Here is a 15236-nt window from a genome sequence, read left to right as displayed (position 1 = left end):
GTGTACAACTGTCAAGTTGACAAGGGGTGGACTGTGATAGTTGGAGCTGTGTGTCAACTTGGCTGGACCCCAGTTCTGTGTAGTTGTTCCCATGATGGGATCAGATGACTGTGTTCTGAGTGGCCAATCTGCCCAAGGGGAGTTTCCCTAGGGGTGTGGCCTGCTTCCAAGACATCCAAGGACATCCTGGGAAGAGAGACATTCCTTGAGGGATTGAAACCCTGGTATGTGGACTACAAACTTCCGTGAGTGAGCAGGCTACTGCTCAGCGTGGAGATCATGGATTCATCTTTGTTGGAGTCAACAACCAGTGTACTGCCTGCCAGCCTTGAAATTCTCGGCCCCCTGCGCTTGCAGAAGCTAAGGCTGCTGCCAGCCCGAAGTTTCCTCCAGGGACTTTGGACTTGCCGGCTTCTCTATGTTTGTGAGCCATTTTCGTAGGATAAATTTCTCTCTCTCTCTCTATATATATGCTTTGTTGGTTTTTGTGTTTTTCTAGAGAACCCAATCTAACACAGTTATATTCTGGTATTTGCCTGTTCAATGAGGCAGTACTCTACAATAGGGAATTACAGGCTAAAATTACATTGTAGCCAAGAGCCAAAACTGAGTAAATTATTAATAACACAACAGTTTCCAGTTAAATCCACTTTTCTTCCACTTCAATAAATGTGTACTTCTTAGGTTAAGTAATTCAAATATGTTTACCTAACTTCCACAAGGTCATTTGGTTTATAGCTGGGATGAAGGAAGAACCAAACTTTCTTGACAAAATGATTAATGCTGGGTTCCCTACGAGACCCCCGGACATATACCATCCACTTATGGGTTGACTGGTCATTTTCTTCCCTTTTATCTGGAGGTATATACCTAAAGGAGGGGGAAAAAAAAAAAAAAAAAAGCAGGAACTTAAACTCTTTTTTCCTTCAAAACTCTAATAACACAATAATTTCCACTTAAAACAAGATTAAAGTTTTAACAACATTTAATAGCCATACCGCCTAACCAAATAATGAGTTTTTGTTGTTAATTTTTCTATTCTTTCTACAACAGTTTTTGGGGGTAGAGTCCAAGGGGCATTCCCTTTAAGTCTGATTTGTTTTTAAATTATCAGTCTGCAATTTTTTTAAAAAAAAAATCAAACTTACTTTTCCTGTCAGGTGGGTATATGAGGTAGAAATAAACTGGCATATTTTATTCCTGGGCTAGGGAACCTCTAGCTTTTAGGTTGATTTCATTTAGGTTTCACAGTGTTAGAACTCTGGGCTCCTCTGGTACATACTCATTACTGCTAAGAAGGTGGCACTGGCTTCCTCCCTTTCAAAAGTCAAAACAAGTCATTCTCTTATGTCCTGACAATGGTAAAACTATTGTCCTTAGGTCAGTGGTTCAAATGATGTATTATATTGGGCAAATCTGCTGCAAAAGAACTTTTCAAAGTGTTAAAAAGCAAACATGCTACTTTGAAGACTAAAGTGTGAACCTTCTGTGTATTTCACTGTATATAAACTATATTTCAATAAAATGTATTTAAGTAAATAAATAAATAAAGTGTGCCTCACCCAAGCCATAGTATTTTCAATCACCTCACATGCATGCGAAAGCTGGACCATGAATAAGGACGACTGAAGAATTAATGCCTTTGAATTATGGTGTTGGCTAAGCATACTGAATATATCATGAACTGCCAGAAAAACAAACAAATCTGTCTTGGAAGAAGTATAGCCAGGATGCTTCATAGAAGGAAGGATGGTGAGACTTTGTTTCACGTACTTCAGAGATGTTATTAAGAGGGACATCTGCCTGGAGAAGGACATTATGCTTGGTAAAATAGGTTAATAAAAAAGAGGAAGACCCTCAAGGAGATGGACTGTCACCATGGCTATAACAATGGGCTCAAACATAGCAACAATTTTGAGGATGGTGCAGGACCAGGCAATGTTCCCTTCTGTTGCACACAGGGATGCTATGTGTTGTAACCTATTTGACAGCACCTAACAACAATAGTTTACAGCTCTGGTGTTGTAGTGCCTAAGACATTTGAATGCTAACCAGAAGGTTGGTGGTTCAAACCCACCAGCCACTCCATGGAAGGAAGACTGGGCAATCTACTTCTGTAAAGATTTACCACCTTGGAAACCCAAAGGGGGCCACTATGAGTCTGAATCAACTTGATAGGCAGTGAGTTTGGTTTTCTTTTTTTTTTCTTAAACAACAGTATATCTAAGTGAAATGCTGAGCAGCACTAGTGATACTAGGTATCTCGTCTTGCTCCTTGTCCTGAATGCACGGTTTTCAGTATTTTACCACTGAGTATGATACTTGCTTTTTGAAGATATTCTTTATCTGAGTTAACTAAATTCCCAAGTTGTTACTACAAATAACAGGTGCAAGATTATAAGCTCAATGAAAAAAACGAGGCTTTGAAAGTTAGATTTGAGGACAGTGCCTCAAATAAATAGTGGCCATTCTTATTGGCTTTCAAATACCTAATAATTAGCATCTTTTACAAACTACACATGAAAGTATAAAAGAAGAGTACTTTTAAGTTCTGTTTAGTATGCAAAGTCTACTCATTTTAGAGTGAACATTATCATTTGTGGAACAAGGCAGACGACATGGCCTTATACAGAAGCAGTAGAGGCAATAATAAACAAAAAACAAGACATCTAGATTCAAATAGAGACTTTGCTTAGTATTAATCAAGATTACCCTAGAAAAGTTTCTGGACCTTAGTTTACTTTTGAAATAACGAAGAACTTAGGAAAAAGAATCCCTAAAGTCTTTCAGTGTTATAATACTATGGTATTAAGAATATTTATGGCAAAGTCTTAACATAAATGAGTGACTGAAAATGAGACAATGCAACTGAATACTCACTTGGACACATTGCCCACGACTATTGTTTTCTTTACAAAAAGTCGTGACGTCTCATCTCCTGTGAGATCGGCATTCCGCTGATCTGTTTTATGGGAGTCAATAGTACTAGAAGTGTCCTGAAAGAAAACATAATCAAGTTTCATTTTCAATTTAAACTGGGTTATTTTCAATAGGCCAGAAACCACAAAACTCTAAAGGCATGAATGGAATAATTTATTCTTTTCTGTTACTGTTTTTGACTCTTGTAATGCCTCTCAAAGCATGAAAGAATAATTTTACTACAAATACTGTAGTAATAGAAAATGTTTACAGTCAATAATTCTGTGTGTTTTAATAGTCATCTGCTTTGTATATGCAAATAGGATGTGGAAGGAGACAAGAAACTATTACCTTTGGGAAAAGGAGTCAATTGAATTTCTTTTCAAATTTCTGTACCATTAAACATTTTTCTGAGAATATAAGCCCAGTGGTTCAAAGTTTGACTCTGGAGAGAGATTAAGTTTAAATGCTGGCTTTTTCATCTACTTGATATATGATTTGGGGCAATTAATCTCTTTGTCTCAAATTCTTATCAATAAAATAAGGATTATTATAGTACCTATCTCAGATGGTTAAAGTACCTATTATTATACAGTGTCTAGAAAACTGTCTGGCACATAGTAAGTGTCAAATTTTTGTTACACAAATAGTAGCATCTGTTACATAAAGATGTTAAATTTCTAAATCCTATGAACAGTATGACTTATTTATTTAATTAAAAAACAAGTATTTTCCCAGAAATCATACTGGAAAGGTACAAGTAAATCCAAATATTAAGAGTTCTGATTTTTAAATAGTGGCATTGTGAGTGACTTTTCTATTCTTTACTTTTCTGCATTTTCCAATTTCAAACTGGAAATTGAACACATATGAATTTATGATGATAAAAACAAATAAAAATTTTAAAAGAGAAGAAAAGCACATCCTTGATTTGTAAAGCAACCTGGAAATGTCCTCTCTCACAGAACATGTGCCCAGAAAAAGTCATTGGTCTAATGTGTATTAGAGCTTAAATTCTAATGTACTTGTGAACAATTAGGTACGTTTATGCAGAAGGAAGTGTGCCTATGACCATGAATAGGGATAGCAGACAATGTTTCTACAAGTGTATTGGCATGTTCTGTAATAATTACCATGTGTAGTAAAGCTGACAAGGGACAAGGTTGTAGTCACTTCTTGGCCACAGCCAGCTACCAGGGCACAAGTAACTGGACCTGTGGGCTCGGGACCATGGTCACAGGGGACATAAAGCTCAACTGGCATAACATATTACACAAAAACATTGTTCCACATCCTACTTTGGTGAGTAGCGACTAAGATCTTAAAAGCTTATAAGTGGCCATCTAGATGCAATGATGGGGCTCCCCTCATCCAGAGCAAACAAGAATGAAGAAAAGCAAAGATGCATGGAAACAATTAGTTCAAGGGGCTCTTACACCATGCGATCCTCAGCCTATACAACTATGAGACCAGAAGAACTAGATGGTGCCTGGCTACAACTGTCAACCACTCAGAGGGGGAGCTATGTAGGAGATCTTGGATACAGTAGGAGAACAATGTGGAACAAAACTCAAAATCATTAAAAGAAAAAAAAAAAAAAAAGGACCAGGTTTGCTGGTCTGATAGAGCCTGGTCGAACCCCTGGGACTACAGCCCCTAGGTGCCCCTCCAGTCAGGTCTGGAAATGAACCCACTCCTGTGGCTTCCAGCCAAACAAAAGACAGGCATATGAGCTAATAACATTTACATTAGGTAGATACACTCCTTGGAGAGATCAATCATGGGAGAACAGAAGGGCTGTGTATGCATGGGGAGACAGCTGAAAGGGCAGGAGTAAAAGTGAGGGAAGGACACAGGGAAAAGGTAACTATGGGGAGGAAGTGGGAAGAGAGCCATTTGCATTGTGGGAAACTGCAGTCAACGTCATGAGTCAAAGTATATGTGAACTGCTGTACAGAAAATCAATTTGCTCTGTAAACTTTCACCCAAATCACATTAAAAATTAAAAAAAAAAAAAAATTCTGAAGCACTTGGGTTTGTGGTCTGCAGTGGGAGCCCTAACTCCATTTTGAGGTTTGACATAAGTTTCAGATGCCATTTGGGTTTTTTGACCATTAAACCAGCATTGTGGCTAGGCACAGACAAGTTCCAGGACAAAGCCAGGGAGGGGCAGTTTGACTCAGGAAGAAGGTGGCTAAAAGTAACTGATTTGCTCACACAAAGAACTAAGGAACCTTCCTGAGTGTATCCTTTTCTAATTTAAATTAATTTGGGGGTCTTGGTATTGTTTAGTAGCCACCTTGTGGCTAAGACTCAGGCTGCATGGTCATGAGTCACAACCTAGCTGGACCACCACCTAGCCAGGGAGTCAAGGCCCAAAACCAATCCTGTAACCCTTTTCTGTCTTCAATTATACGCATATTCCAATCAAGGTCTTTTCCCTGCCTCTGTAGTCCCATCTGCAACAGTGACAAATTGATCTATCACCATGATTTTGTAATGATTTCTTTTTTCTTCAATCACATATAATTAGCCCCATGGCCATGACTCAGCAGACTCCACTCAGCTTTATGTACTATGTATATGCTGATGGTTTCCCTAATCCTGGATGATTGTTTTTGTTTTGTCTTTCTCCTGTCCAAGGCTTGATAAAAGTGTCTCTACTGAACCTGTTTGGATCTGGGGTCTCCCTTCCCCTGTTACAAACCCAATAAGGGCTCTATAAACCAAAAACCAAACTCACTGCCATCAAGTCGATTTCGACTCATAGTCACCCCTCCTTGGGTTTTTAAGGCAGTATCACTATGAAAGTAGAATGCCCCATCTTCCTTCCAAAGAGTGGCTAGTGGGTTTGAACTACCAGCCTTCTGGTTAGGAGTCAAATGCCTTAGGCCCTATACCACCAAAGCTCCTATAAAGACTCTATAGCCAAATATAATACAAGAAATTCAGAGTAGCTTGACATGGGAACTCAGAAAACAAACTGGCAGGCTCAAAAGCAACATACAGTTTTCAACTCTATTTGTCAATTTTTCTCCAGCCACTAAAGCATTTTAGATATAAAGTTTTACAAATGTGATGGTTATGTTTGTATGTCAACTTAGCTAGGCCTGTTTGAGTGGCTGGGTAGCTGGATGCAGTATTCCCCATAAGACTGGTAATCAACTCCATGGTGGAATCTACTGGGAGCAGCTAAGTAGCTGCCTTTGGGTATGTGGTCTGCTTCCTGTATTTAAGAAGAAACCTTGGGAATGGTCTCTAGCCTATGGCACGCTTGGACCCTGCATGTAGCTGTATTGTTGCTCAGCAGCCTGCTATGCTCTGCCAACCTTGGGACTTACAATGGACTTTAGTTAATGGCCTGCCATGTGGTTTGGTATCATCGGGATTGTGCCTTTTTACTTGTCAACCTTGAGGTTTCTCAGCCTCAGCAGCCTGAAGCTGTCTGAGTGAAGAAACGCCTCTAGCTCTAGTGGGCCAGGAGCAGAGGCAGAGCTGGACCCCAAGGTTGAGGGACTTTCACCCAGCCCCTAGAGCCTGGCACTTTAAACTTGGACTTAAAAGCCTCCAAATTATAAGAATAAACTCCTGTTGTTAAGGCCATCCCATTTGTGGTATATTCTTGTCAGAGTGGCACTAGGTAACCAGAACAACAAAGGAAACTGCTGAAGAGCTATTGCTCCTGACAGAATAAACATGCATAGTGGAAAGAGCTTGGGTTCCAAGCAAGGTCACAGCATTGCCAACCCCTTGAGGTTCCTCTCATACCTACACATGGATGGTATCAAGGTTGTACAGTGTACAGGAGCCCTGAGTTTTAAAGCTATAAACATTAAGGTTTAATTCTCAGTTCTGGCAATGTTTTGGCATACATAACTTTAACCTCATTGAGGCTCAGTTTCCCCCTCTGTAAAAGGGATATGATTAACTTATTTACTATGGTTCTAATTAAGGTTAAATGAGACAATATGCACATACTTAATGAATATGGGTTCCCTTCTCCACTAGCTCCCTCCCGTCCATCCAACTATACCCTTCCAGTATTTCGGCTTGGTCTCTGGTCCATGTTGTTTGACAATCTTTCCTCAATATCCATATTGCTGTTGTTGTCTTTGTCAGAAAAGAAGTCATTGTGTTGAGATAAAGAATCACTCTCTGAATGATTGGCTGATGGTGTTTCTGATCTCTGATTGGCAGGAGATGATGATCTCGATGGTGATTCAAAAAATTTCTTGATAGCAGGATGATTAAAGACCATTGTATCACATGTCTTTGATCCCTGCAGAAATAAAAGCAAACAAATTTTAAAGTAAATCCACCAAAACAAAACCCACTGCCATCAAGATGATTCCAAATCCAACAAAAGTAGGCAAATTTTTTATCTTTCCAAAACTCTAATTTATTTCACTATCATGCTTAAAGTCTTTAAAAATCTCTACACATGCATAAAATGAAGCCCAAACTCAATACCATCTGAACTAAAAAAGCAAAACTAGAGTGACAAATAATTACATAAAAGTTCGAACACGAAATGCTAGTCGTAGGGTCAAATAAGAAATAAAGGTAAATTTAAGTGCTATATGGAAAATAAGATTTGACTCTTAAAAGGGACGGTTCATATTGCTTTATACAAACACATCATCTGCCCTAAACAAAATATCCTTGTAATATTTATATAGATAAAATGCTCCACATCTAAAAGTAAAATCTAGTACAGAATGGTTTAAACTAATTAATATTGATATACAAAGTTTGGTCCAGTCTAACATTAAATCCTAGAGTATTTTTCATGTCTTACTACTTGGATAAGGAGCCCTAGTGGAGCAGTGGTTAAGAACTCTACTGCTAACCAAAAAGTTGGCAATTCAAACCACTAGCAGCTCTGCTGGAGAAAGATGTGGCCGTCAGCCTTGGAAACCGTAAGGGGCAGTCTACTCTCTCTTAAGGGTTGCTGTGAGTCAGAACTGACTGACAGCAACAGGTTTATTACAATATATAGTTTATTACAATATACAGTTGTTAACTGCTGTGGAGATTACTGGCTTTATGTTAGGTTACAATGTGATATACTGTAGTTATGCTCCTAGGAAGTATATCTTTTAAAAATTATGGTATTAAAATGTTTTAGCGAGAAAAAGGAGCCAAAGACTAGAATTTCAGAATTAAAGCAACAAAGCTTTCGAATTTCAATGGCAGAGGTTTTTCTGAGCTAAAAATGCATTTATTACTGCAAACTAAAACAAATCACATGGTTGATCACAACACAGCATACCTAAACTTCCCTGAATAAAACCTAACAGAATATAACACAGCATAAAAAGCAATGTAGTTTTAGACTATGAAATAGCACAACTGAGACTACTAATTGTAAACAAAATATAACATCAGGTGAACACCAGCTCTTCAAACAGAGCAGCTACAATCCACCTGTTGAATCCAATAGCAAGCCATTTAATAGATGTCGCTGTAATCCAACGTGTATTATGAAAACTTCTGGAGCAGAAGAAATGCCTGCCTACCATCTAAGATTAGACTCAAATAATGTTCTCTAAAATAACATCTAGGGTAGCCCTCAATACTAGGTACACACGACAGGATGACATGAAAGCCTAAACATGAGCAATACCTCTTATCCACGAAAGCCACTGTAAATGATAGAAAGCAGTATGCCATCGCATCCTGGCTCTTCCAGTATTCCCTCTGAGCACATATTACGTAAGAGGAGAATTATCAAAGACTACTTGTAATTTAAAAAAAGGAAAAAAACACTAAATAATTAAAAAAAAAATTTAGACATTATTAAACTGTCAAACCAGAAAAAATAATTGTTTCAGTTCAATTTTATCTCCTATTCCTGAATATAGAAACTTATTTTTCATTTGCTTGTCAAAAACAAAATTACAGAGGAAAAGTTCTTTCATAATTGGCATGACCTAGTGGTAAGGCACTTGACTGCTAACCAGAAGGCTGGTGGTTCAAACCCACCAGCCACTCCTTGGAAGGAAGGTTGGGCAATCTACTTCCGTAGTGATATTCCCTTGGAAACCCAATGAGGGATCGCTATGAGTTGGGACCGACTCAATAGCACATAACAACAACAACAACAACAACAACAACAGTGGTAGTAACATTAACCAAATCATCAAGCTTAGTATCACTAACAGTACAATAACCTGCTACAATGTCTCTCCTAATGAAAGACATTCACTGCCACAGAGCCGATTCCAACTCACAGAGACCCCCACTGGGTTTCCAAAGCAGTAAATCTTTATGGAAGCAGACTGCTTCATCTTTCTTCTGCAGAGTGGCAGGTGGATTCAAACCACCAACATCCTGATTAGCAGCAAAATGCCTTAACCACTACACAACCAGAGCTCCTTAATGAAGTATTCTACCCAAATATGTTTAATCTGAATCGAATTAAGCCTTTAGACTCTACCTACAATTTACAGGAAAATAGGGAATAGGGAGGATGGAAGAATAGCCCAAGAGGAAAAAAAGTATCCATAATGTCATAATGTGGGGCATTTTACAAGGTAAGAAGGCTTGTCTCTTCGAAAATTCAGTATCATGGGGTAAAGAGGGCTATTTTAAATTACAACAGACTAGAGAAACAAAACAACAAAATGCAATCCATAAACCTTGATTGGGCCCCAACTCAACAAATCAGTTTAAAACTACATTTTGAAGACAACTAAGGAAATGTAAATATAGACTGGTTATAATATTAGGAAATCATTTTCTTAGGTATTACGATTTGTTGTGAGGTTGCCTGAGTCAGAACTGACTTGACAGCAATGGTTTTTTTTTTTTTTTTATTTGGGTGAAGATTTACAGAGCAAATTTCACTTTCCATACAGCAGTTCACACACACTTTGTCTCATGTCATTGACCACAGTTTACCACAATGCAACAGCTTCCCTCCCACTTCCTCCCCATAGTTACCTCTTCCCAGTGTCCATCCTTCCATACTCTCCTGCCCCCTGAGCTGTCTCCCTGTGCATAAGCAGCCCTTCCTTCTCCCATGACTGTTCTCTCCAGGGTGTGTGTCTACTTGAGGTAAATGTTTAACTCACATGCCTGTACTTTGTTTGGCTGGAAACCACAGGTGTGGGTTGAATTCCAGACCTGAAGGGCAGCTAGGGGCCATAGTCTCAGTGGTTCTACCAGGCTCTATTGGACCAGCAAACCTGGTCCCAACCATCTTTTTTTTTTTTTTTTGCCTCCAAATGATTTTGAGTTTTGTTCCACATTGTTCTCCCTCTCTATGCAGATCTCCTACAGCCCTTCCAAGTGGATGGCAGTGGTAGCTGGGCACCATCTAGTTCTTCTGGCCTCATAGTTGTATAGGTTGCAGATTGGATGGTGTACCAGTTGCTAGGACTGATTGTTTCCATTAATTTTGGTTTTCTTCTTTCTTCTTGATGAGGAGAGACCCATCGTTGCATCTAGATGACAGCTTGCTAGCTTTTAAGATCCCAGTCGCTACTCGCCAAGTAGGAAGTGGAACAATGTTTTGTATAGTATGTTATGCCAATTGAGCTTGATGTCCCCTGCAACTATGGTCCCAAGTCCACAGGTTCAACTACTCGGTCACTCTGGGTAGCTGGCTGTGACCAAGCCGTAACCACAACCTTGCCCCTTGTCAGCTCTACTATACACCTGGGAATTCTGATCATTCACATAAACTTATAGGACCATTGTCTGCCAACCCTATATATGATCTTGGATACACTCCCCAGCAATGGGTTTTTTAATGCACCAGTTAGATTCAGTAATTTTAACATTTGACACATTTGCTTTATCTATCTTGTTTTTCTTTAAACCAAATGAAAGTAAGTTCCAGTCATGACACTTCAACCCTAAGTATTTAAACACATGTGTCAAGTACAGTCCAACTCACAGTAACCCATATGTACAGAGTAGATCTGCACTTCAGTGGTGGTCAAACTACCAACCTTTTGGTTAATAGTCAAGAGTTAAATTGTTTGTTTCACCCAGGGATTCCAACTAGTGGGTCAACAGGTATTTATTTCAGCTTTTCTATAAGGTGGAGAAAAAAAATCAGGGCTTATGAATAGGGTAAATCTAATGAAACTAAGACAGTCACTCGTTATCAGTAAAAGGCCAAAGGAAAGTCAATCAAAACAAAAACTGACTCAACAGTGACTCTACAGGACAGAGGAGAATGGCCATTACGGGTTCCAAGGCTGTACATCTTTACAGATACGGTCTGTCTCATCTTTACCCCATGGAGAGAGCCTGGTGGGTTTAACCCACCAGCCTCTTAGTAAGCAGCCAAATCCTTTAACCACTACTCTATCAGAGCTCCTTAAAGTCAATCAAAGGCAAACATAATCAAATGAACAGGAAATAGGACAAGTTACAATATAGTCTCACTCACCTTTCTATTTGCAAAGGTTAGCACAATGCTTAACTATTACTAGAAAAACTAAGTAAAAAAACAAAAAAAAAAAAGGGAGTTCCAAGAAGATGCCCAAACAGGCAGAAAGACAGCACAGACCCTCTTCAACAAAGCAAAGTGGAACCAATTAACAGAGATACAGAAGATACTCCTGGACCCCTGAGCTTTGAAGGGAAGGATACAGAAGTGGACTAAATCCCAACTAGTAGAAGAATTTGCATGAAAATACCAAAACAGGAGAAATACAGAGCTGCAGTCTGGCAACGATCCTGACGGAACAGACAGCTTAGATATTTCTGAGTGGTGGCAGGGCCTAAGAATTAAGCTAAAAATCAGCCCTCCTAGCCAGGGCCTACACAGAGGACTGCTCTGCTGGCTGGGGAATAAAAGGGGAAGTAGTGAAGAGGAAGGCAGGCTGATCTGTGGAATTCTGCCTGTCTGGAGGACGCAGTCATTTGAATATTTACAAGGGGCTTGTACATTTTGGATACTTAAAGCGATAGCGTTCTCCCAGATTCCAAGGACTTAAGAACAGGCTCCGCCTCCTGAGAACCATAACGACATTCTGGATGTGCATACTACTGGAAAGGTGCAACATTACCCTTCTTTCTCTTGTATCACACACTCTCTCTTGTTGAACAGAGGTGAGGTCATTCCTCACTCCCACCCACCTTCTATCTAGGCTGGCAGGAATTACATCAAAGTCTATCTGCTCTGCCAGAGCCTGGGTGCCCTAACCTGTGCCGTGTCCAGATTTTTTTTTTCTTTCTTTTAGTTTGTTTGTTTTTGTCTGCTTGAAAGCTACTACTCTTATTATTACTTTTGTCCTTTAATTATCATTCTTTATTCTTCCTTTCCCAAGTTCTAGTTTTCAGCTTTTATCTTTTCTCTGTTCCTGGAACGAATTTTTTTCTTTCTTTCTTTGTTATAGTTAACCCATTCCTTGTTTTCCTTTTTGCATTTTTCCCATTTTTTTTCCTAAATACTCTCCTATACTTTTTCCCCTTATTGCCCTCTCCCAAGATATTGCAGTGTTTTTTTTTCCCTTTTCTCTTTTTTGGTTACTGTTGCTGTGTGATTACATAGTGTGTTTTTTGTCCATTTGCCTTTACTTTTTTGATGGTGATTCAATTGTTATTTTTGTCTGAGTGGGAGACAGTAACAGTCGCCACAGGACACAACTACACCCACACCTCCTGCAGCTTCTCTTACTGAGAGTCACCACCTCCTTCTCCATCACCAACTCCTACTCCATCACCAAGTCTACGATAAACCACCACCAAGAAGAACCTGACTTACCCTTACCTGCTCTTCCAAACAGTTAACTGAGATCTAAATACAACACTGTTACAATGTCTCAGACACAACAGACCATCACAGTCCACACAAAGAAGCAAGATAAAGTGTAGAAATAAAGGAGAAGGATACAGGCACAGAACATATCTGAGAAAGAAGCAGCACTGGAACTCTCTGATAAGGAATTCAAAAGAATTATATTTAGGGATCTTCAAAGGATTGAGAGACAGATCAAGGAAAACACAGACAAATCCCTAGAAGAATTGTGGAAGAAAATACAAGAACAAAATGACAAAATAAATGAAAAATTGTAAATGATTCTAAATCTACAGATAGAAATCCAGAAGATTAATACTAAATTGTCAGAAACAGATAACATATTCAAAGGGCAAAGGAGTAGAATTGATGCAATGGAAGACAGGATTAATGAGAATGAAGACAAATACCTGAATACTTCTTTGGAAAGGGATCATTCAGAAAAAAAGATTGAAACAAAATGAAAAAAGCCTAAGGTTCACGTGGGATACCATCAAAAGTAATAATCTACGTGTCACTGGAATTCCAGAACATGAAGAGAATAATAAAACCACTGAGAAAACTGTCCAAGGTTTGCTAGAGGAGAACCTTCCCTGAAATGATGAAAGATGAGAATATATCCACTCAGGAAGTCAAACAAACCCCAAACAGGACAGACCCCAAAAGAAAATCACCAAGACACATCATCATCAAACTCATCAAAACCAAAGACAAAGACAGAATCTTGAAAGCAGCACAGGAAAAACAAAAAGGTACTTACAAAGGACAATCAGTAAGAATAAGCTCTGATTTCTGAGCAGAAACCATGCAAGTGAGAAGGCAATGGGATGGTATATATAAAACCCTGAAAGAGAAAAATTTTCAACCAAGAATTATATACCTGGCAAAATTATCCCTCAAATATGGTGGTGAAATTAGATTTCCAGATAAGCAGAAACTAAGGGAATTTATTAAAACCAGACCAACCTTACAAGACATGCTAAAGGGAGTCCTTTTAACAGAGAACCAAAATAGCAAACCACAAGCGACCATTAACACACAAGATGCCATAACCCAGAAACCACAGCTATGGACATATCCAAAGTAAAATAAGCTTACAAGATTCTAAACAAGGAACCAGAGACTTCAATTGGCAAATGAGGACAACTACAAACCGAAAAGAAGGAAACTACTGTGTAGTTATAGAACTTCTAAACGGTGAGGAAGTCAAGAGAGTTGCAAGACAGAATGGACTATTCCAAACTTAGGGAAAAAATTATAAATCACAGGATAACCTAAAAGAAAAATGATAAACCTTCACAACAGAATAAAAAAGAGGACAAGCACAAATATTCAGCAAATACTAAAACAGCAGCAAGAAAGGAAATGATAACATGATTCATAAACATAATAAGCTCAGCACAGAAAATAATATGAAACAAAGAAACCAGGGGATACCATGAAAAAACACAACAAAATGACAGCAACTAATTCATATTTGTCAATAATTACACTGAATGTTAATAAATTAAATGCACCACTCAAGAGACAGAGTTGCAGATTGGATAAGAAAACAAAACCCATCAATATGCTGTCTATAAGAGACACACCTTAGAGACAAAGACAAAAATAGACTAAAAATCAAAGGCTGGCAAAAGATATATCAAGCAAATGGCAACCATAAGAGAGCAGGAGTGGTAATATTAATTTCTGGTCAAATTGACTTAAAGACAAAAACTACCATACAGACAAGGAAGGACATTATATAATGATTAAAGGATCAACTGAACAAGAAGATATAACCATAATAAATATCTATGGACACAATGAAAGTTCCCCAAAATAAATAACTCAGACTTTAAAAGAGCTGAAAAGGCAAATAGATGACTCCACAGTCATAGTAGGAGACTTTAATACACCACTTTCAATTAAAGATAGAACTGGAAAAATCATTTGGAAAAACAAAAAAAGGGGGGGGGGGAGGACCAGGATTGCTGGTCTGATAGAACCTGGTGGAACCACTGAGACTATGGCCCCTAGCTGCCCTTCAAGTCTGGAATTGAACCCATGCCTGTGGCTTCCGGCCAAACAGTAGACAGGAGTATGAGTTGAACACTTACCTGAGGTAGATACACTCCTTGGAGAGAACAATCATGGGAGAAAGAAGGGCTGCTTATGCACAGGGAGACAGCTCAAGAGGCAGGAGTGCATGGTGGGATGGACACAGGGAAGAGGTAACTATCAGAAGTAGAAGGACAGCTGTTGCTTGCGGTAAATTATGGTTAATGTCATGACACAAAGTGTTTGTGAACTGCTGTATGGAAAGTGAATTTGCTTTGTAAATTTTCACCCAAATCACAATTAAAAGAAAAAAAAAGGACTGAACTGGAAAGAAACTCAACAAAGATGTAGAAGAGCTAAGCAATACAATCCACCAACTTGACCTTATAGACATCTACAGAACTTCACCCAACAACAGCAAAATACACTTTCTTTTCTAGTGCACATGGAACGTTTCCCATGATAAAACATATTAGGGCATATTTGGTATAAATAGACTACCAAGCATAATTCAAAATGC

General features: G+C 38.7%; 1 protein-coding gene across 1 annotated transcript in view; it reads right to left on the bottom strand.

Moving 5' to 3' along the window:
• YEATS2 (YEATS domain containing 2) overlaps window positions 1-15236 on the bottom strand; it is a 163253-nt gene that overhangs the window by 130981 nt on the left and 17036 nt on the right. The window contains exons 4-6 of the mRNA XM_007935911.2: window positions 6953-7198; window positions 2881-2996; window positions 709-870 (exon numbers count right to left, since the gene is read on the bottom strand). Coding sequence (XP_007934102.1) covers window positions 709-870; window positions 2881-2996; window positions 6953-7198 — 524 coding nt within the window. The remainder of the gene's footprint in view (window positions 1-708; window positions 871-2880; window positions 2997-6952; window positions 7199-15236) is intronic.

Source organism: Orycteropus afer, unplaced genomic scaffold (assembly GCF_000298275.1).
Source record: "Orycteropus afer afer isolate SDZICR_OR568_19922 unplaced genomic scaffold, OryAfe1.0 scaffold00032, whole genome shotgun sequence".
In the NCBI taxonomy this organism is placed as follows: domain Eukaryota; kingdom Metazoa; phylum Chordata; class Mammalia; order Tubulidentata; family Orycteropodidae; genus Orycteropus; species Orycteropus afer.
Note: the sequence above shows the minus strand (reverse complement) of the source record. Positions and strands in the feature narration are given on the sequence as shown.